This window comes from Aotus nancymaae, unplaced genomic scaffold (assembly GCF_030222135.1).
Source record: "Aotus nancymaae isolate 86718 unplaced genomic scaffold, 86718_ANA_hifiasm-v0.15.2.pri h1tg000010l, whole genome shotgun sequence".
Classification (NCBI taxonomy): domain Eukaryota; kingdom Metazoa; phylum Chordata; class Mammalia; order Primates; family Aotidae; genus Aotus; species Aotus nancymaae.
In genome coordinates, this window is record NW_026988421.1 from 41,500,975 (window position 1) to 41,521,534 (window position 20,560).

Below are 20,560 nucleotides of genomic sequence, written 5' to 3' on the forward strand. Positions count from 1 at the left end.
CAGAGAGTCAATTGGTCTAAGCTATTTCCAAGATCTTGGGTACTCTATTGGAAATAACTGTATTTTTCTCCCCCATCAGCATGGTGAGAGCTCACTGGATATTGCACGGAGATTAAAATTTTCCCAGATTGAATTAATGCTAAGGAAAGCGTCGTAATCCTTGTGACCATGCCGATGGAGATATAGACAAAGTTAAAGACTGGATTCTATCTTCACTTTAGACTGTTGGTCCATGGGCCACCTGGCTGCCATCATTTTATGGGGATAACGATGATTATCTTGGTTAATGTTTTGGAAGAGATTTTTTTTATAGCATTGTTTTCTCAATCAAGTTCACCATGGCCATAATCCCTCTAAGTGAAACACTCAAGTTGTTGCTGTCTCCACTTCAGTCAGAAACTGATGTTTCAGCTAGGCACAGTGGTACATGCCTGTAATCCCAGCTACTTGGGAGGCTGAGGTGGGAGGATCACTTGAACTCAGGAGTTTGAGAGCAGCCTGGGCAACAGTGAGACCCTGTCTCAAAAAAAAAAAAAAAAAAAAAGCCCTTGTGTTCCAAATGCAGTCTTTCCTGAAGAAGAGTATCAGGGTTATCTTCTGAGACAGTGTTCTCTCTTCCTAGTTGCATCACTCTTATAAAAAGACTGTCCAGTCTGTCATGCCCTAGGAGATAAACTGTTCCTCTCGGCACCCTCTGAGTACTGAGCAGAAGAATCAAAGTATTAAATATGTACATTTGTATAGAATGGTATGTGTATGTGTGTGGGCTTAGAGATTCACACATAAATATTTATTTGATGAAACAACTCCAATAAACATCAAGTGTCAGTGGTGAGCATGTTTACACCACAGAATTGGCAAATTGATCAATCCAAGCTTTTGTTTGTTTGTTTCCAGAAAGTTGGTTTACCAGCATACCACTAGAGATTTTCGTTTACAAATAAAAGCCATCTTGGTTTGAGCAAGACTATGCAACTATGAAAATGTTTGTTTAAAAAAATCTTCATGATCTCTGTATATACAAGGTGATTACCAAGCTTGTTAGCATTGTTTATTTTATTGATAAATGTAAAATATTGTAACTTATTTGGATAAAGTTTTTCACAAGAAACAGCTATATAATGAGGTAGGATCTGGATTATTTGTCTAAGTGAGAGATTGTGAATATCAAAATATCTGTCTCACTTCCTCTGTGAATGAGGCAGAGTAAAAATAAATTCATTTTAAAAATACGATTGAATTTTGCAAATCAAGAATGAATCTCATGTAGCTTCAGAGAGAGACTAAGCCAGCCACACTGTCTGTAGTAACAAGTACAGTCTAAGAATGAAAGATTTACCGTCCTTGAAAGGTCTAATGAAAATCAAATCCAGCAATATATATTGAGCTGTGTACAGGCCTTTAAGAAACCTATTTTATGAAGGAAGTAGTAGTGTGTAGATATAGATTCTGAAGGCTTTAAATGTGTCTTAATAAATTAAGATTCACTGGCACTGAGCTGAGCTACCAAGTGATCCTTAGGGACAGAAAAACCACACAAGTGAACTTCACACACCAGTATACTTTCAACAATATGCTTTTGACCCGCACTAATCTTGGATTTGGTTTCAGAGATTTTGCCAATGTAATTTGTAATACCAATGTAATTTACAACTGTCATCTTTGAAACTGTGTAAAAGTGAAATAATTTTCTGAAGAAATAATTCATGGTTTGTGAATGAGTTGTGGTGACTGTCTGACATTAACTTTGTCAAGCTTAAAGGATAAAGCATACAACAATTTGTTTCATCATGCTCATGCCATATGCAATTTTCTTCCTAGCTTTAAATTTTTGGAGGCAGAAAATTAAGCCAGAAATTTCTAGCCATTAGGTCTCCTAGCAACAAGCTGTAAACCCTTCAGCAAGCTTGGACTAGAATCTAGACATTGAAATGCACATGTATACTTTATGTAATGCAGAATGCATTCATTGGAAAACTCATAAACATCCTATAAAATTTTCTTCCCTGAGATCCAACTGTAAAACTTGGCCTTATTCTGAGAGTGCTTAACATATATTTCATCTATACTGTAACACTGATTTTGTTGTTGTTAAAGCAGCTCAGCTTCCTGAGGTAGTGTTATGTCTCTATGGCAACAAGGTGAAAATGTCTAGCTATTTTTGTCAAAGTCGACAACAATCCAGAGATTCCAGACCTCAATATCTGTCGCAATTTGTCATTTTACTTTAGTGCTCAAAATATATGGCTTATAGAAAAAATAATGCTTTAAAGAGATTTACTTGACGCTTATACACAATGTCTAGTACTTTCTGGCTGTCAGGTAAAATCTACCCTTCAAAATGATAGAATATATAATAGCATATAAAACCTCTTTACCCAATGAGTACTTTAATTTACTGAAAAAAGTAAGTATCAGATTTAGTGCCAAGTGCAGAGAATCTGAAAAATGTATACTAGGTCTCTGCCCTCCCTAATTCTGCCTTCATGGGTCCTAGCCCCCTCCCTCATGAGGTTGTCCTAGACTCATCAGTATCGGATGCTTCACAATACGGTCTCACATCGTCCCTGGGAAAGATTGGTCTCCTCCTGCTGCATCAGATGGATGATTTCATTGTACATACGGCGAGGAGCATCCAAACCCCAGATGAAATCCACATGAGCCCATTCAGGAATATTCTTATGGTAGATGAGGTTGGTCATTTCAGAGAGCAGCATCTTCACATCTTCTGGATTTGAAAGCCAGTCCTGACCTCCTGTCCACATTGCTGTAGGGACCGTCATATCTCTGACTCTGTACCTTACAGGAGTTGGCTAAAGAAAAGAAATAGTTCTTAACTCTTGGTAACATTTGGACTTTCAGACTCATAATTTATGTTTGAAATAAATATAATAAACGTGCCATTTGCTGCGGTCAAGGGTACACAGGTGTTAAAGCCACACAGACTCCGTTAAGAATTTCTGTTCCCACCCTTATTTTAAGGTAACATTACTTAACATTATGTATGGAACCTTAGTTTCTTCTGTGAATGGGGATAATATCTGTAATAACTAGCTAGGTCAAGTGAGAAAACACATAAAAACACGTAATGCCTTGTACTTCGTTTTTCTTCCTATTGAATATTTTGTAAATAAATTGTTTTAAAAAATGATGCCCTGGTTCTTTTAAAAGATAATTCCACAAACATTTCATGCGACAAGAATTATATTCCACAGAGAAAAGCAAGGAACCTGCTGGGAAGGGCTCTGCATCTACAGAGTCTTTCTGTGATCCCAGGCAGGCTTTGAGGCAGGCCCAGCTTGACTGCATCTCCAGAACTATGGCCTATGGCACTCAGGTAACTGGAGCCAAAGGGAAGTAAAAGTTAAATACCAGCTCCAACCCTTTTCCCCACCCCCCACCACCACCAAATATACCAATTAGTATTCCTAATTCCTGGGAACTTTCTGTATTTATGCTGTGTTAGTAGAATTAGCCTGGCCAGCTGAGCCCTTGAGATTAATCAGCATCCAGAACTTTCCACAGAAATAGTAAAGCCCATTTCTTACTCAGGAGATCCGCCACAGAGTTTTGACTCCAATCCTAGATGCTCTGGTTTCTCTTTGTGGCTCCCTAGGAATTTAGAGTTATGGCCTAATCTGGATAAGGAAAGTTGAAAAATTCTATGGGGCTAATAGTATTATTTTCGTCATCTTACAGGTTAAAAAGATTGAACTAAATGTCATGACTCGTTCTGAGTTTCTGTGATTCTATGATACTTTTTGTGTGTGTGTTTTCTCTTCCCTTCCACTCCCATCTTTTGGTTCCTATTCTGTGTGAATCAATTTCTCTAGAACTCAGTCCATTAAATGTTGATAAATTAAAACCATCTTAGGGCTAGGCACAGTGGCTCATGCCTGTAATCCCAGCACTTTGGGAGGCCCAAGTGGGTGAATCACTTGAGGGCAGGAGTTTGAGACCAGCCTGGCCAACATGATGAAACCACATCTCCATTAAAATTAAAAAAAAAAAAAAATTAGCTGAGTGTGGTGGCATGTGCCTGTAGTCCCAGCTACTTAGGAGGCTGAGGCAGGAGAATGGCTTGAAGATGGGAGGTAGAGGTTGCAGTGAGCCAAGATTGTGTCACTACTCTCCAGCTTGAGTGACAGAACAAGACTCTGTCTCAAAACAAAATTTTTAAAAATTAAAAAAAAAAATCTTAGAACAGGAATACTTTCTTTAATGACATATTTTAGGAAACAGTGAAGAAGGACCTCAAGAGAAGCAGCTGATACCAAAGACTGAGAGTTTGCTATCCAGGGGCACTGCACAGTTTGTCCAGTGTCCTAGCATTTTACATCTAGATAGATGTATGGCAGTGGATGTTAATTATGATGTGAGACGAGACTCTCAAAGAAAGACTAAGCTGTGTCTAATCTGCCCCTTTCAGCTTTGTCTGTATGGTAAATATTTATTTACATTTACACACATGATTACCAAAAATCTTCAGAAGATTGTTCAAAAGAGCATACCTATGCAATTCTGAATCTCCACACTTTGATTTTTAATTTTAGTTCATAGCATTAGATACATATTTTCTTGGGTAATGTAATAACATTAAAAAATTTTTTTTAACTAGCTAATTACAGATTAATTGAAAGTGTAACCAGGGAGAATGCTTATGGGTCTTCTTTTTCTTTCTTTTTTTTTTTTTGAGGCAGAGTCTCACTCTGTTGCTTAGGCTGGAGTTTAATGGCAGATCTTGGCTTACTGCAAACTCTGCCTCACGGGTTCAACAGATTCTCCTGCGTCCCAGTGCCTTGTTCAGGGAGATAACCTCAGCAAAAAAAAGGGCCTTGTACTCCATTGTAAAAGCAGAGAGGTTTTTTGGCTAAGCTGCGAACTTAACCATTTTCAAATGGAGTCAAACATGAACTATTTTTTTTCTGCTTAAATTTTCATATTTTTTTCCCGTATCTAGAATAAATTGTAACTATTGCTTCCCTGTCATACATTTCCAGTGCATATATTTTCAGCAGATGGTATCTGATTTTTGTACCTGATTGCATTTTTCCAGATTTTTGGTCTCACTCCCCCAGTCAAATGCCCGGAGTTCACCAGAATTCACTGCCTAAAAGGAAACAAAAATTTACAAGGTATTCAAATGTCTCAGTGGATAAGGCTGGTGGGGTGGTGGAAATGTGCTACCAGTGTGCAATTGTGAGGGAAGCAGAGAGCAAAGGTGGAGCTGCTCTTCTATTCAATGTCGGGATAAGCCTCTCAGGAAAATGGTGAAGCAAGAATGAGGCCTTTTGAGAGAAAGACAGACATAAATTCTTGATCATTGCATTATCAACTCCAGGAAGTATATCCTCATTGTACTTAATGTGAGTGGTATCCTCCATAACTCTGTGAGCTACAATGGGGCATTGTGCCCTGGAATTGTGCAATGTGGTGATCCTGGGAGATAGCGACCAAAATTTGATCCAACTTAGAATTCTTCTCTGGTTTTGATGGTACAATCACCCTCTCGCTTGCGCTCGCTCTCTCTCTCTCTCTCTCTCTCTCTCTCTCTCTCCCCCCCCTCTTCCACAGAGAGAACTCTCTCTTTTCCTCTCTCCCTCTCTCTTTCACACACACCACATGGACACACAGAGGTGTGTGTTTCCTGTAATTGTAGGTAAAGCTTGCAGTGTGAAGGACTCCTGTGAATATCTCTTTGGACAGTTAGACCCCACCTTAGCATTTTTGTTTCCACTTGACTGTATGGCTGGAGGAGCTGAAGAGAAGATAAGAAACATAATCCTCTCCAGCCACATCTTTGAGAAGTCTCACTTGGATCATCTAAATTCATGATTTTAAGATCCACTAAAGAAGTCCTTAGACTACTTCTGTCCTTTCCTCCCATTTCCTGAGAAGTTTCAATGATGTAGATCAAATTCTCCATCAAAAGAGCATTGACAGGGAAAATGTAGCACATATATACCATAGAATACTATGCAGCCATAAAAAATGATGAGTTCGTGTCCTTTGTAGGGACATGGATGAATCTGGAAACCATCATTCTCAGCAAACTGACACAAGAACAGAAAATCAAACACCACATGTTCTCACTCATAGGCAGGTATTGAACAATGAGAACACATGGACACAGGGAGGGGAGCATCACACACCAGGGTCTGTAGGGGGGAACTAAGGGGAGGGACAGCGGGGGCTGGGGAGTTGGGGAGGGATAACATGGGGAGAAATGCCAGATATAGGTGATGTGGAGGAAGGCAGCAAACCATATTGCCATGTGTGTACCTATGCAACAATCTTGCATGTTCTTTACATGTACCCTAAAAACCTAAAATGCAATAAAATAAAATAAAAATAAAAAATGGAAAAAAATTTAAAAAAAAAACAGCATTGATGATATTGCATTTAATCTTAGAATAAATGTGAAATCATCCCTGGGCTATCTAAAGGGTGTCCTTTGACTATTCTAGATAAAATACGAAAGGACACTTAGCAAAGACTGTAAATTCAACATTCTTACCTGGCTCCAGTGTAGAATATTTTGCACAGATGTTCCAGCAAGAGTGTGGGCAACATATACATTTGCTCGGCTCTGTAACAAAGCATGAGCGTTTTTTGGGACATAGAAAAACTTACAAGAGGTATGCCTTGTCAAGACCAAATCTCCAGGGTATCAGACTAAGAAATGGGAATGTTATTAAATTATCAGCAATTATCTATGAAACAATATGTACAAGCACATAAATAAAATGGTCACTAAATGTATTGCCAGACATCTGTATTTTTCATTTGAGAATAGCTTCTCATCAGAGATCTGTCCTCTACTTAAAAAAAAGTTAACTAGTGATATTTAGGATGAGGGCTCCAGTATTGGGCCTGTATTCAAATCCTAGCTCTACAGTTTAATTTTTAGGTGAATTTGGGTGAGTCCTTTAAGTCACTAAATCTTAGTATACTAATCTGCAAAGTGGGGATATTAATAACACTCATAGGCTTGGTATAGGTAGTAAATTAGCCTGGTATATAATACATGCTTATCAAATGGTTCCTATAAATCAAATTATTTATCTTAAAGAAGAAAAAATCTTCAGGATTAAAGAAACGTTGCCTCAGCTGCTGGGAGTGCTGCTGGCGAACAGCCCTCCACTTTCAGCCTGCTTTGAGGATTGCTCCAGTTGCAGGCAGATACCTTGCCCAGTGTTCCCTGTTACTGGTGTGGCTACATTAAATGACTGGTTGGTATGGTATATAAAGACCCAGTCCTCTTTTCCTAACAGCACAGTTCTGAAGGGTCATCCTGTCTTCACAAATCCCTGCAGGATCAACTAAGGCTCCTATTGAGGCTACATCACTACTTGACTTTTTCACCTACCTAATCCTGTTTCTTTTCCTTCTCTAGGTATTATCCTTAGAGCAGAGCACAGATCATTGTGATTAATCTCCGTCTGAGAGTATGCTTCCTAGGGAACCCACCTAGTGATACCAACTGGTAGCCTAAGCCAAAATGAAAGTCCCTGATGTTCCATCAAAGAACTTAAACTATAAGCCGAAAGGACCCCAGTGGAAAGTAGAGGTGGATGATATACGACGGTTTTCTCTGTTGACTAACAGGTGCTAATTGCTCTTTTAAATTTAATTCACTGTAGTAAAGCTGCTTTCAGATCTCTTCCATCTATAATCTGTGATTTAATATCTAGCAATGCCCTTATGTTAACCTTGTTTCAGTCCATACTGAAGCATTTCCCTTATTTCCTTACAGTTCAGAAAGAACTGAGTCACTGGGAATATATCCTTCCTCTGATTCTTCATTGGCATTAGCTCTCCCTCCAGGAGGGAGCCATGTGGCTCCCAGCTTTATGCTGGGATGCATTTACTAAGCTTCAACTTACCATGTTCATATTGTTGGTGTTGAATCCACCCAGAAGTAACATGATATTACTACAAATCTGATCAAGAATCATCTGGCCACAAAGGTAAATAACAAACTGTCTGAGAAATCTGGTCTGATACAGAAATTCTTTTTTGCCAAATAATCCCTGTAAAAATATGAAGTGACATGGTCGTCATTACATGACAGACAGAAAAGGCGTGGCTGTAATTTAAAAGTTTATGTTTTAGGAAATTGGGCTGGAAGATTTTTCAACGTGCACAGGAAATTTTCTGAGGAGTCACATACCTTGATCATCATATCTGGCAGCAACAAAAATTTGACCCCAGGGCTTTTTGCATGCTTAACAGTGGCTATGGGCGCTAAAGCAAAATACATTTTGATTTTCTGAGCCAGCTCTGGCATGGTAGAAAATGCAATAAACCCTACAAAAGAAGAAATATGTCAACATGAATGCTGAATATTTTAGAACTCATAAAATGTATATTTTGTTTTTAACAAGATATTTTGGTAATCATATATGTGATTGTATCTTACCTCTCCTATAAAATTATAAGGTCCTTATGACACCAGCATATTTGCTTTCAAGTAGTAAGTGCTCAATGAGTTAAATAATCGAATAGAATGATATTGGCTTTGAGAAAACATTTATATTGAGAGGTAACTATATACTAGACACATTGCTGGGGACTACATGTTTCTGAAGATGACAAGACCGGGTCTGAGGGAAGTACAAGGTGACTGGTTTCAGGGATAGCTGGTGCTGTATGCTCACATTTCTTCCAAGTATACAAACCTGCTTTTCTTTGAACCTACCCATGGTGGTGCCCTGTGAATAGCCGACATAATAGATCTTTTCCTGGCCCGTTTTCTGCAAAATAAAGTTTATCACTGCAGGAAGGTCAAACCTAGCCATCTCATCATAACTACAAGGGGAAAAGACAAAATTATATGAAAAATTATAATCAGAAACAAACAAAAGCACTCCCCCTTCCCTGTCAGGTTTACAAACAAGTTCTTGAATTGTCAGCCCTGATAGCTTGTTACTGTGTCCCTCACAACACTCAGAATGGATTTCTTTCAAACCTGAGATACGTGGGTATCTCTGGAGTCACAAGCTACTAACAACTGCTATTTTCTCTAGATGTTATCATAGAGCAAGAACATCTTCAGTGAATATTTACCAAGCACATAACCCAACTCCTAGTGTAAGTGTCCTGTCCTATTTTTAAACAGAACAGCACAGGGCTATGCAGATTCATTTATAGAAATAGTTGTAAAGATGCTGAAGGGACCCTTCTCTGATAAGAATAAAAAGCAAGTTGAACATCAATCAGTAATTAAAATAAAAGCATTAAAAATCTTTTGTACAAGCATGAGAGATGTGTAAGTCAAATTGATGATCCTTAGGTGATATGGTTAGGCTTTGTATTCCCACCCAAATCTCACCTTGAATTGTAATCCTTATAATCTTCATGTGTTAAGGGAGAGACCAGGTGGAGGTAGTTGAATCATGGGCGTGGTTTCCCCCATGCTGTTCTCGTGATACTGAGTGAGTTCTCATAAGATCTGATGGTTTTATAAGGGGTTCCTCCCCCTTTTGATCAGCATGTCTTGCTGCAGCCTGGTGAAGAGGGTGCCTGCTTCCCCTTCGCCTTCTTGTAAGCTTCTTGGGGCCTCCTCAACCACGCTGAACTGTGAGTCAATTAACCTTTTTCCTCTATAAATTAACCAGTCTCGGGCAGTTCTTTATAGCAGTGTGAAAACGGACTAATACACTAGGCTTAATAGTTTTTCTTCATTTTTTTTAATGCTGCCTGGTCTCATCTCCTTCTGGAGTACTATTATACTATTACCCTCCTACAAGGGAATGGATCTACACTTTTCTCATTCCAATCTCAGTCACCTGATATCAACCACCATTCTCACCCTATTAACCAGACCCAGCCTTCTACATGGGAACTCAATATTCCTCACTACTTCAATGAAAGTATCACTAGTTAATTTTAAAAAATTGGAGGATATCATGTAAGGATAATGATGACTCAAACAAAATAAATCAACCAAACACTAGAAGCCATAATTTTTTGCCTAGTTCTTTGAAAGGCAGACATGTCTACCTCCATTCTCAAGATTTTCATATACCTGAACGCCCAGAACTCATCTTGGTCTATGGAGAGGGTCTTGTGTTTTCGAGACCAGGCATTTCCCCTGCTGTTCCCCATCCACACGTCAAAACCAGCATCTGCCAGAATGAAGCCCAGGCTATTGTTGGGCAGGTTGGAAATCCAGTTGCTAGCGCCTCCAACTAGGCCATGCTGCAGTAACACCACAGGCCTGGAACCTGCACAAAAGAAAAAGTTTCAGCTGTGTGAAATGTTCTCCCTCTTTCTTGTTACCCAATAATGAATAAGAGCTTTCAGGCCAAACAAACCTGTGTTTAAATCTTGATTCAGCTGCTTGCTAGCTTAGTTATCTTGGCCAGTTACTTAACCTTCGTCATGTATCTTGATTTCCTCATCAGTAAAATAAAGTTTTTGTTATGCTTTAATAAAATAGAGCACAAGAAACAGATGGCATGTTGCCTGGCAGAAAAGGAATCTATAAAGTTTAACTTCTGTCATTAGTTTTGTGTAATTATTATTATCAGACATGTCCAGGCTCTTAAGAAATACTGAAAGTGCCCCAGTAGATGGTACAGTATGATTATTAAGATACATGTATACCACATATATATATAATGGTTTAGTGATTAAGAGATCTTCATGTCAAAAGGACCCACAAGCCAGCTTGAAGGAGCTCCCATTGTACAAATACAGAAATATCGAGCATCAAAATAATGATAGTAAAGAAATATATCCCACTGAATAAGTTAAGAATGCTTAAGTCCATATAGAGACCAATAAATGAATGAACACATAAATAACTAGAAGGGAAGGAAAAGCTCTTATTTACAGAATAATGCCAAATAGTAAATACAAAACATTGATTTACAATATAATACCAGTTAACAAATTCAGAAAGATTGAAATTATCAGTGAATGTTAAAATTAGTGAGGAAGAGTTTAAAGACAGAATATTACGTATCCTGAAAGCATCTTCCCATAACTTATTTGTTAATTACAAAAGGAAAAAATACTAACTTTAGAAAATCTGGCAGATACCACCTTAACAAAGTCATGAAAGTTAATATCCATACTGGAACAAGCCAACTTATTTGCTTAATAATATGATGAACCAAGAAAGATATAACTTCTCTTCTGTGTTATTCTTGCCGAAAATGTATAACCTGAATCACACCATGAAGAAACATGAGATAAACCAAATTAAAATCCCTGTCCAAAACTCTTCAAAAATGCAAAAATCAAAAAGACAAAGAAAACCTTAGGAATTCTTTGTTTGTGGAGGAGACAGACTTGATGGCCAAATGTGGTAAATGATCCTGGATTAGATTATGGACCGGGAGAGGGAAAACAGCTATAAAGGACTTTGGGACAATTGACAAAATTTGAATACAGACTACGAATTAAATACTAATGTCAATCAATGTTTTCTAATTTTGATAAATGTATTGCAGTTATAGAAGAGAATACTCTTGTTCTTTGAAAACACTCGCTGAAGTACTTAAGGACAAATAGGCACAATGTTGTCTCAAATTTGCCATCAAAGGTTTTGGAAAAAGTATTAAGATACACATAAGAGATGAGATAAGGAGAATAATAAAATAAATGGGGTAAAACTGTAAACAGTTGGTAAATTGGGACAAAAGATATATGATGTCCCTTGTACTATTCCCAGAACTTTTCCATAAATTGGAAATTACATCAAAATAAAGAATTATAAAGATATCAGTAGATAATAGAGAAGGATAAAGAGTTTTAAGAATTCTAATGTGTTCGTAAATTAAGGTATATACATTATTTTGACATTAGCAAATTTGACTGAAAGATTAATAAAATGCTACCCTATTAGGAGGAAAAACTACATCATGCTCTCAACAGGACTTGTGAGAATTAGATCACATCGTGAATGCAATGTCCGTACCACAGTACCTCGCTTAGAAAAAGCCTGTAGTAAAATACAGCTTTATTGCTTCCATTATTGTTGTTATAATTCTCTAAAGCAAGTGACTTTCTGAGCTTCAGCATCCTCATTAGCAAAATGAGAACACAATTGTCCACCTCACAGGGTTTTGGCAGAAAAGGGTTAAATCAGGTACTGTGCATTAAGCACTCAGCATGCTGCTGACCTCATATCAGATGGGTAGCTCTTGTTATTATTGCTATAAAGGGGAACCAAACACACATGCAATCTCCCTGTAGGACAAAAGCCCTTCTGCACTAAACTCATCCAGCCTCTTGACAGTCTTCATGAATTCCATCTGCCTTATTTTATCTCTCAGGTGAGAGAATGTGTAAGTCACTGAGGACTGTGAGTGCTGGGCCAGGAGAAAGGAACTCAGGGTTATTCTAGGTTTTCCTTAATGCCTGGTCATTTAGTTCATCTTCTTCACACACAGGAAAGTGACCTCAGCTGTGTTAACACAGGACCATCAAACCATGGTGATCAGTGCTCCCTCTGAGAGTCTTAGGGCATTTTCCATGATTGAGGTCAGCTGAGTTCTACTTAGCCATACAGTTTGTTCTTGTGATTCCCCTAACAGGAGGACTGGCTCATTTAGATCATTTCAAACATCCCCTAGAGCCACGGTCTTCTATTTAAATTACAGCCAGCAGGTGAGTGTGTAAGAGCTACACTTACACAGCTGTCATTTCTGAGGATGGCCCAGCCTATTTTCTCTCGATACTGAAGCCAACTAAGATTCTTTGATAAAGATAAAAAGGCTGCTACCACAAGCTTTAAGCTTTTCAGTAAACATTTTTCAGTTGTTTTCGGTATGAATTTCATCGGCTTTCTTTTTGAAGAGTTGGTGAAAAAAGTCTTTTTTTATTTTGATACGGGAGATTGCCTCTGAAGAGGCACATGGGAACACCAGCCACTAGAGGGAAGTATTCTCCTCCGACTGGGCCGAAGAGGCTGATTCCTTGAACCTCAAACATCTGGGCAATGAGTGAACAGTCTGAGTTAACAGGATGTAAGAAAACAAATTCCATCCATGACTAGGGGCTGCAGGTGACCCCCACACTTAATAATTACTAAGTCACTCTATTTCTTGGAAGAACTGTGCTTTGCCCACTCCCCTTGGATTTGTGGGGCTGTGTCCCCAGTCCATTTATTTATACAAAATCCATAATTCACCCCACAAATCTTTATTAGCACTAGAATGTGCTCAGCACTCAGTTACTGGGTATAGCCTTGAGCAAAGCAAATGAAGTCTCTGCTCCCACTGAGTTTACACTCTGATTAGGGGGAGACAGACAATAGACAAACATACAAATATCGCATCAGGTGATGGTAAGCGCTGTATGGAAAAGTAAGCAGAGTAAGGGGCGAGAACTCAATAGGTAACAAAGGGCTGCAGTTTTGAACATGGTGGCCAGGGAAGAACTGTGATCAAGTAGACCGAAAGAAGGGCCGAGGCAAGTTGCATAGACATCTGATGAAACAGTGGTCCAGAGGGAGAAATTTAAGTCCAAAGACTCTGAGGTAGGTGCATACTAGACATATATAAAGCACAGAGGGGCAGCTAGTGAGAAAAAACAGTGGTTTTCAAAAAGCTACACGAGTACAAATTAGAGTAAAACAGAGCCCCAAAGATTCTTTACACCAAAGCCCGAGAGCATTTGCCCAGCATTTTCTGGTCCTAGTTAAGAACATTGGCTATAGTGGCAGAGAGACAGATTTGATTTGAGTGCAGGTTTTACAGCTCACTAGCTAGCTCGAGCACCAACGTTTTCGGCAAGCTGCTTAACATCTATGAGTAGCAGTTTCTTAGAGTAATTGTGAAAATTAAATGAGACTAATGCAAATAAAGCACTTATCAGTGTATCTGGCATATCAAAATAACACAAGAAATTATATGTACACATGAAAGACAATGTAGTTGCTACTATAAACACACTGCTAGACTATTAAAAAGAATCCAGCCAAATAGAAATGAAAAATAGGTATATTTTAGTAATGAAGACAAATGTTTAAAAAGCTAACAATAGCTGAAAATCCCACATACAAAAGGGTGGCATTGTATGAGCTATGGAAATATATACAAAAATTTTAAATATGTGTATAGAACTTTGTTTTTCGGAAACCCTTAGTAAAAAGCTAGGCAACATCTTAAATATTTTAACTGCTCTTTAGAGGAGGAATACAGAGTATACAGGAGTGGGCATCAGGTGCCATAATGAAGGTTTGATTCTTTATGAGCAGATGTTGTTATGGTCTGTCCAAGGAATTGTCAGTGAATATTCTAAAATGTCTGCATAGGAGAGGTTTTGGGGAATGGGTTGTTAAAATAAGTCAAAAAAATAAACTTTTCTTGCAGGTGTGTTTTGAAAAGCAAACACTATATGTTTAATTGAGATAATTGGTGGTGGTGGGGAGGGATAGGGTGATAGTGACGGAGATTACGGGGAAACTGACACCATCCTTTGACATGAACAATGGACCTCAGTCTGCACTAAGAACCCAGGCTCTCTTCTACATTCAAATCACAAGGAAGTCGTGACTACAGAGAAGAGTGCTGTGTTGCGGGGACATGGGGTGACCCATACCTGTCATCTTAGGTTGCAGTAAGCCTTGAGGAATTCTGTTAACAGAAAGGATATACCCATCTTCAGTTGTGACTTCATATTCCTCACAGGGATAGCCTTGATGTTGGATGATTTCACTCTATGGAAAAAGCACAATTTCTTTTGAGTTCAATTATCTGTGGCTATATTCTCAATGATCCAAAAGTAAGAGTAGATTTCTCGATACTGTAAGACACAAAGTCTTTGCTTTTCCCTAGCTAATCATGTTAACTTAGAAAAATCTGCCAACCCTCTCTAGTCCTTACTTTCTTTGTCTTAATATGGAGACTGGACTAGAATTATGGTTCTCAAAGTATGGGTCCTGGGACAAAAGCATCAGCATCACTTGGACTAATCTGTTAGACATGCAAATTGTCAGGTTCCAACCAAACCTACTGAATCAGGAGCTTGGAGGTTCGGGCCCAGTAGTTTGTGTCTCAACAAGCTCTTTAGGAAATTTTGATGTACTCTAATGTTTGAGAACCACTGGATCAGAACCCTGATTCCAAAACTTGTTTTGTAACAGAATCATCTGGGCATTGAAACATACAGAGTCTTGAGCCCACTTCAGGTTACAGACCAGGTGGTTCTAATGCAGCCAGTGGGGCACCTGTTGCAGGACAACTTATGAGCATCCCTGGGCCATGCATTTCCTAAGGTTCCTTCCAGCTCTAAAACCACACTCAAGAGCATTGATTCCTAATATTTTCAGGTTAAAGTTCCCTTTGAGAATTTGAGGAGAACTATAAAAATGAATATACAATGAATATACAAACGTGATTTTGCATTTAATTTCAGGTGTTTCCGATATCTTGTTGCCTGTATACAAACCCCTGGCTAACTACTATACAGTAGTTACGTGTAGATATTCTTTGGAAAACTTGCAGCTGCAAAGCTGTCCTAAGCATCCTCACTATTTTTGCCCATTATTATCACTCAGAGAAAGAGAGAACCATTTCCATCAGGGGCTGCTTTAAAAAAGAGCAAGAAGGCTAGGCATCACATGCCCAGGTAAAATATAGGGCAAAAAAACATAGTTGTTAGGAGAAAGCTCCTGGATTCCACTGTTTGAGTTTTAACCCTGGTTCTAGCACTAATACACAAACTAAGGTGTATGATTTTGAGAAATTTAGTTAAACTGTTCCTGTGCTTCAGTTCACTCATCTGTATATTAGGAATTCTAATGGTTCGTACTCTATGGGACTGTTGCAATAAATGCAAAAAGATAATGCACACATAACACTAACTGTAATCCCCAGCACATAGTAGGAACTCAATAAGCATTAACTACCACTATAATTAAAACTTAATTAACCAAGTATTATCGAATGCAGTGTATATGTGTGCATGTATGTGTGTGAGACACCATTGTATACTTAACCTTAAAAAATGTATAGAAGTGTCTTAAATTTTAGAATGCATCAGAATTACTTAGAGGGTTTGTTAAAACACAAATTGCTGGACCCCACTCACAGTCTGATACAGCAGGTCTAGGTTAAATCCGAATAATTGACATACAAGTTCCCAGGCAAAGCAGATGCTGCTGATCTGATGACTACCCTTCAACAACTGTTGTTGATTATTTGGGGAGATAAGACAACTATAATATATAAACATGAGGATGGAGGACATCTGACTAGCAGTTATTGAGAGGATATGTGTAATGTGTCAGATGAGGGATGAAGGATGCAAGTGAAGGAAGGAGCAAAGGAATTCTGAGCAGGAGGAGTAATATGAACAGGGCAGGTAAGGAAAGGTCTTATGGAGGAAGAATTTGAACTGGGCCTTGATGATTGAATAGAAGTTACTCAAAAGAGCCAAGGAGGTAGGGATAGGGACATGGACATCCGAGAAGAAAAAGAACTGCAAATGCTGCAAACATTGTCTATAGGTGGCAAGATGGTCAACACACTATACTTGGCAGGAAATTTTATGCAGGACAGTGAAGGATTTGTCCCATCCACCGGAAGTGCTGTCAGTAGATAACCTTTGGCTGTTATCTTCTGTAGGAGTGGCCTCAGCTGTAGAAAGCCACCTGCTCCAAGTTCACGTCCCTTTTGGCCCCATCCAGTGACTGACCTGTTTGCAATCTGAAGGTCTGGTCATCTCAGCCCAACATAGGACATCTCTGAAGAGCAGTTTTAACCCCAGAGCTCATCATGGGGTTGAGTGAGGCTATTTTAGAGTCTGTATCCCAACTTGATTTCTCTATTTGCTTACTCCTGATTCTGTACCTCCTTTCCACAAATGATGATTCTCCTTAATAAACATTCTGTATGAATTTTGCCTCAGGGTCTGTCCCCCAGAGAATCCAACCTGGAGCAAATATTTATTCAAAAAATTGGAACATAATGCAGCAAGGTGAAGTGGTGTTGTAGAAGGGTATTTACAACCTTGGGAATTTCTTCATGATATACATTGTTAAGTAGAAAAAAATGTTGGAAAACAGTAAATTGTGCATGACATTTCTTTGTAGGGAAACAAAAAGTCACAGATTTAGAATGAAGATAACGACATGACAAAGTAGTTAGTTCTGGGTGCAGACTACATTGGTGACTATTCTTTTGTATTTTTAAAATTTTCTATAATGAGCATATTTTGCTTTTGTAATAGTATAAAAAAGTCAATGTTTAAAAGATCATTCAGATATAGGCTGCTTTCAGCTCCTTGAATTTGGCATTAGCTGCTTCAGCTGTCCTGTGTGCTGACTTTTTGCTACCACCCTCTCAAGTAATTGCTATTTATGTCTCAGATTTCAGGCTTTGAAACCTTTCTTCAGCAAAGCTTTCCTAAGCTTTCTGGATTAGTTCCCCCTATTTTGTGTTTTCTTCTTTTACATCATTGCTCTTATCATTATTAATTGAGTATTTGTCCTTCCTGCTGGACTATAAGCTCCATAAAGTCAGGGCCTTTGATATTCTTAGATCTCTCTAACCTTAGTGCATAGCGCAGTATCAAGGACCTAGTAGGAGCTCAATAAACACTTGCTGAAAAAATACATGCATGAAGCCAGTTATTAATCAAAGTATAAGATAGATCATAATTCATATAGATGTGCATACAGAGTCAAACCGATACAGAACAGGTGAGCTCCAAAATTGGAGCTTACCTTGGGAAGGCTCTTGGCTTTTTGCCCAGGAAAGAATTCAAGGGTGAGCCAGTAATGTTAGACAGTAATCTTCTACTGATTGGTACTGCTTCTTGAAAAGCAGGGCTGACTCAGGCAGTTCTCCCAGAGTCAGCAGTATATGGGCTATTGGCAGCTGTATTTATGCCCACTTATAACTACTTTTAATTTCATGGAAATTAAGGGGCAAGTTATTTAGAAATCTCTAAAAAAACAAAAAAGGCTCAGTAATTTTGGGCCATTGCTATGGAAAGGGTAGTAACTTGTGGGTCATTGCTATGACATTTGTAAACTGTCATGGTGCTGGTGAGAGTATCTTATGCTAATGAGCAGCCAGGGCAACTAGAGGATGCCTTCCAGGCCACCTGCTGGTTCTTGCTGGTTTTTTTAACCACCTGCTACTTTCTGCTTATTTATTTACTTTATCCTGTTTGGACCAGAAAGTAAGTCCTGCCCATCTCCTACCTCAGAAACAGTTCAAATTCTCAACTACTTTTATTCTATTTTGTTAAATTTATACCAATAATCATACAAATGTTCTATTTTACTTTATTTTTTCAGACATAGCTGCTTAATGGCAGAGCCCAATTCAATTGGCTTTAGTCTACAGGCTCCTGAAATTCCAACAGTGTGTAAGTGCTGGGTATATCCAGTGGGTGAGGCCCAGGAAGATCGTCTCTGTCTGCCACTACAGAGATTCCCCTCACCTCCAAATCAGAGGAATATTTATGGGACAGTCTCAGGGTCAGAGGATGGCTTCTGAGGACTGCCACCAATGAGCTAACTACCTAGACAAACCACCTAATTGTTGGAATGGTCAAAAGAAACATAATATTCAGCACCATGCAGATACAGAATATTTCTATGGCCTGTCAGTTTTTGAACCCATACAAGGAAGCTTCTGTAGAAAGGATCTTCTTAAATCAGTATAAATATATGTTAAAGTTCCATTTCCTGAGAGTATATTAGCTAAATCTGTGGAACATGGACATTGCACATGATCATCTTACTCATCTGGAGGTAGCCTCTTTCTCATCTGGGAGGGTTTATTGCATAGTGTTTATAATTACAGACTGTGTGTTTAGGCAGTCCTGAATTTAAATAGTAGCTATGCTATTACATTGGTGTGGCCTTGTTCAACTTGTTTAACTGCTTTAATCTTAGTTTCTGGACTTGAAACATGTGGCTGAGCATATCTAATGCACAAGGCAGTGAAAATGAAATAGAATAGTATCTCTCCAGCTTGTATCACAATGCCTGCTGTGGGATCAGTGTTATCATAAGGTGGCCATTATTAAACCCCAGCTTAGAATTTGAAAGACTTAAAAAAAAAAAAATCCTGGTAAACCTAAAGAGATGTGTTGTCATTTATGCATTTTACTCATAGATGGTTCTCTGTAGCACTAACTCGGGGTCCTTTTATTGCTATTCAGTGAAGTAGCAGTCTAAAAACAGGATAAGAAGAGTAGAATAGAATGGTATAAGATGCTACTAGAAGTGGGTCCTCTGATAGCAACATGCAAAGACTGACATGTTTACAATATGGAAAAAAAGGAAAAAAGAACAAAAAGTACAGACAAAATGGAAATAATCAAGGGACTGAGGTTAACTTAAAAGGCCTCAATTATTTCTCCACTCATAGAATGAACCAAAGTGTTCAAGGAAAAGTTAAACTGTATTTGAAGCCCAAAGGGATTAAGTCATTTGCCCAAGTTTACTAAATTTGTCTGAGGAGACCACAGGTCTACTGACATCCAATTCAGCATTCTTTCCAGTATAATGTTCTACTTCATCACTATGCTCTTCTAGTATGAATCACCACCATGTATAAATATAATACATAATGCAAATAATACACAGATACAAACATTAACATGTAAAGTACCTCATTTCCCAAAAATCCCAACTTACAATATTCATGAATGCTTCTGGGTCCACAGCTTTAGTTGGCATGTGTACTGAATTCACACTTCTCTGGAACATATACGCCACCAGAATCAGAAGCCACATCTCCATTCTGTGTGAGACAATCCACTCTTTTGACAAGATTTCCAACATGATCCAACATCTGCATTTATTTTTTCCTGCCAACATAACAACTCATTCTAAAGTAAGAATAATCTGTAGGTTTAAAAACTCTTTCACATATTTTCTGGCTGCAATTCCTTCTCCCAATTCTGAAGCAAATTAAGCAAGCTTGGTTGATAGGGAAGGGAGAACACAAAGTAGGCTGGAAACATTGCCTAGGATGTCCCAATACCATCTGGCTCCTCCCATTCCTCCCTCACACAACTTGTAATCCCTGATCCTTCAGCAGGTGTATAGAACTTTCTCTGATCCAACCTGGAGTTTTATGCATGTGATACAGTTCATAAAAACCTCTGTACTTTATCACCAGGTAATAAAGACTATAGGGAACCTCTTTCCTTCCACTCCTAGTTTTTCTCTTTCTTTGATAGATAGCAGAAGATGGAGTCTGCAGAACGCACTATAGTCATATTCTGGGACTTCAACGATCACTGTTATTTGGGTAAAGATCAGTGTTGTGATAAGTATTTTCATTTAAAATATCTAAAATTTTATGGACATTTTCTATTTTTAGGGATGGATGAGAACATTAATTAGAAGAAAAATCTTCCACAAACTTTGTGTAGATATACACAAACTTTTTATTTTAGGTTGTAATCACTAGTTAATTGCTGGAATATTGATTAGATTATCTAGTAAATAAATTGCCAGCTATTGTTTAAAATAATGGGTTGTAGTCTAGTTATTTTCATGAACTAAATGTCCAGTTCAATTGACTATGAGGCAAATGTGAGCAATTCCTTAGCATACTAATAACTGAGCAGGCCAGGA

General features: G+C 38.4%; 2 protein-coding genes across 6 annotated transcripts in view; one reads left to right on the top strand and one right to left on the bottom strand.

The window, feature by feature from the left end:
* The window catches only part of ANKRD22 (ankyrin repeat domain 22), a 221,210-nt gene that overhangs the window by 28,685 nt on the left and 171,965 nt on the right, over window positions 1–20,560 (top strand). For 2 of the 5 annotated variants that reach the window (XM_012454727.3, XM_012454728.2), the window contains exon 6: window positions 80–3,151. The exons of the other annotated variants lie outside the window; for them this stretch is intronic. In XM_012454727.3, coding sequence (XP_012310150.2) covers window positions 80–157 — 78 coding nt within the window. In that variant the 3' untranslated portion in view covers window positions 158–3,151. Of the gene's footprint in view, window positions 1–79; window positions 3,152–20,560 lie in introns of those variants that run through there. 5 annotated transcript variants of the gene reach the window in all.
* LIPM (lipase family member M) lies at window positions 2,499–19,930 on the bottom strand. The gene is made up of 9 exons (XM_012454709.3): window positions 19,613–19,930; window positions 14,557–14,674; window positions 10,031–10,229; window positions 8,702–8,811; window positions 8,174–8,310; window positions 7,887–8,033; window positions 6,518–6,589; window positions 5,039–5,110; window positions 2,499–2,813 (listed from the first exon to the last, which is right to left on the bottom strand). The coding sequence occupies exons 1-9, from the start codon at window positions 19,793–19,795 to the stop codon at window positions 2,544–2,546; spliced, it is 1,308 nt and encodes a 435-aa protein (XP_012310132.2). The 5' UTR covers window positions 19,796–19,930; the 3' UTR covers window positions 2,499–2,543.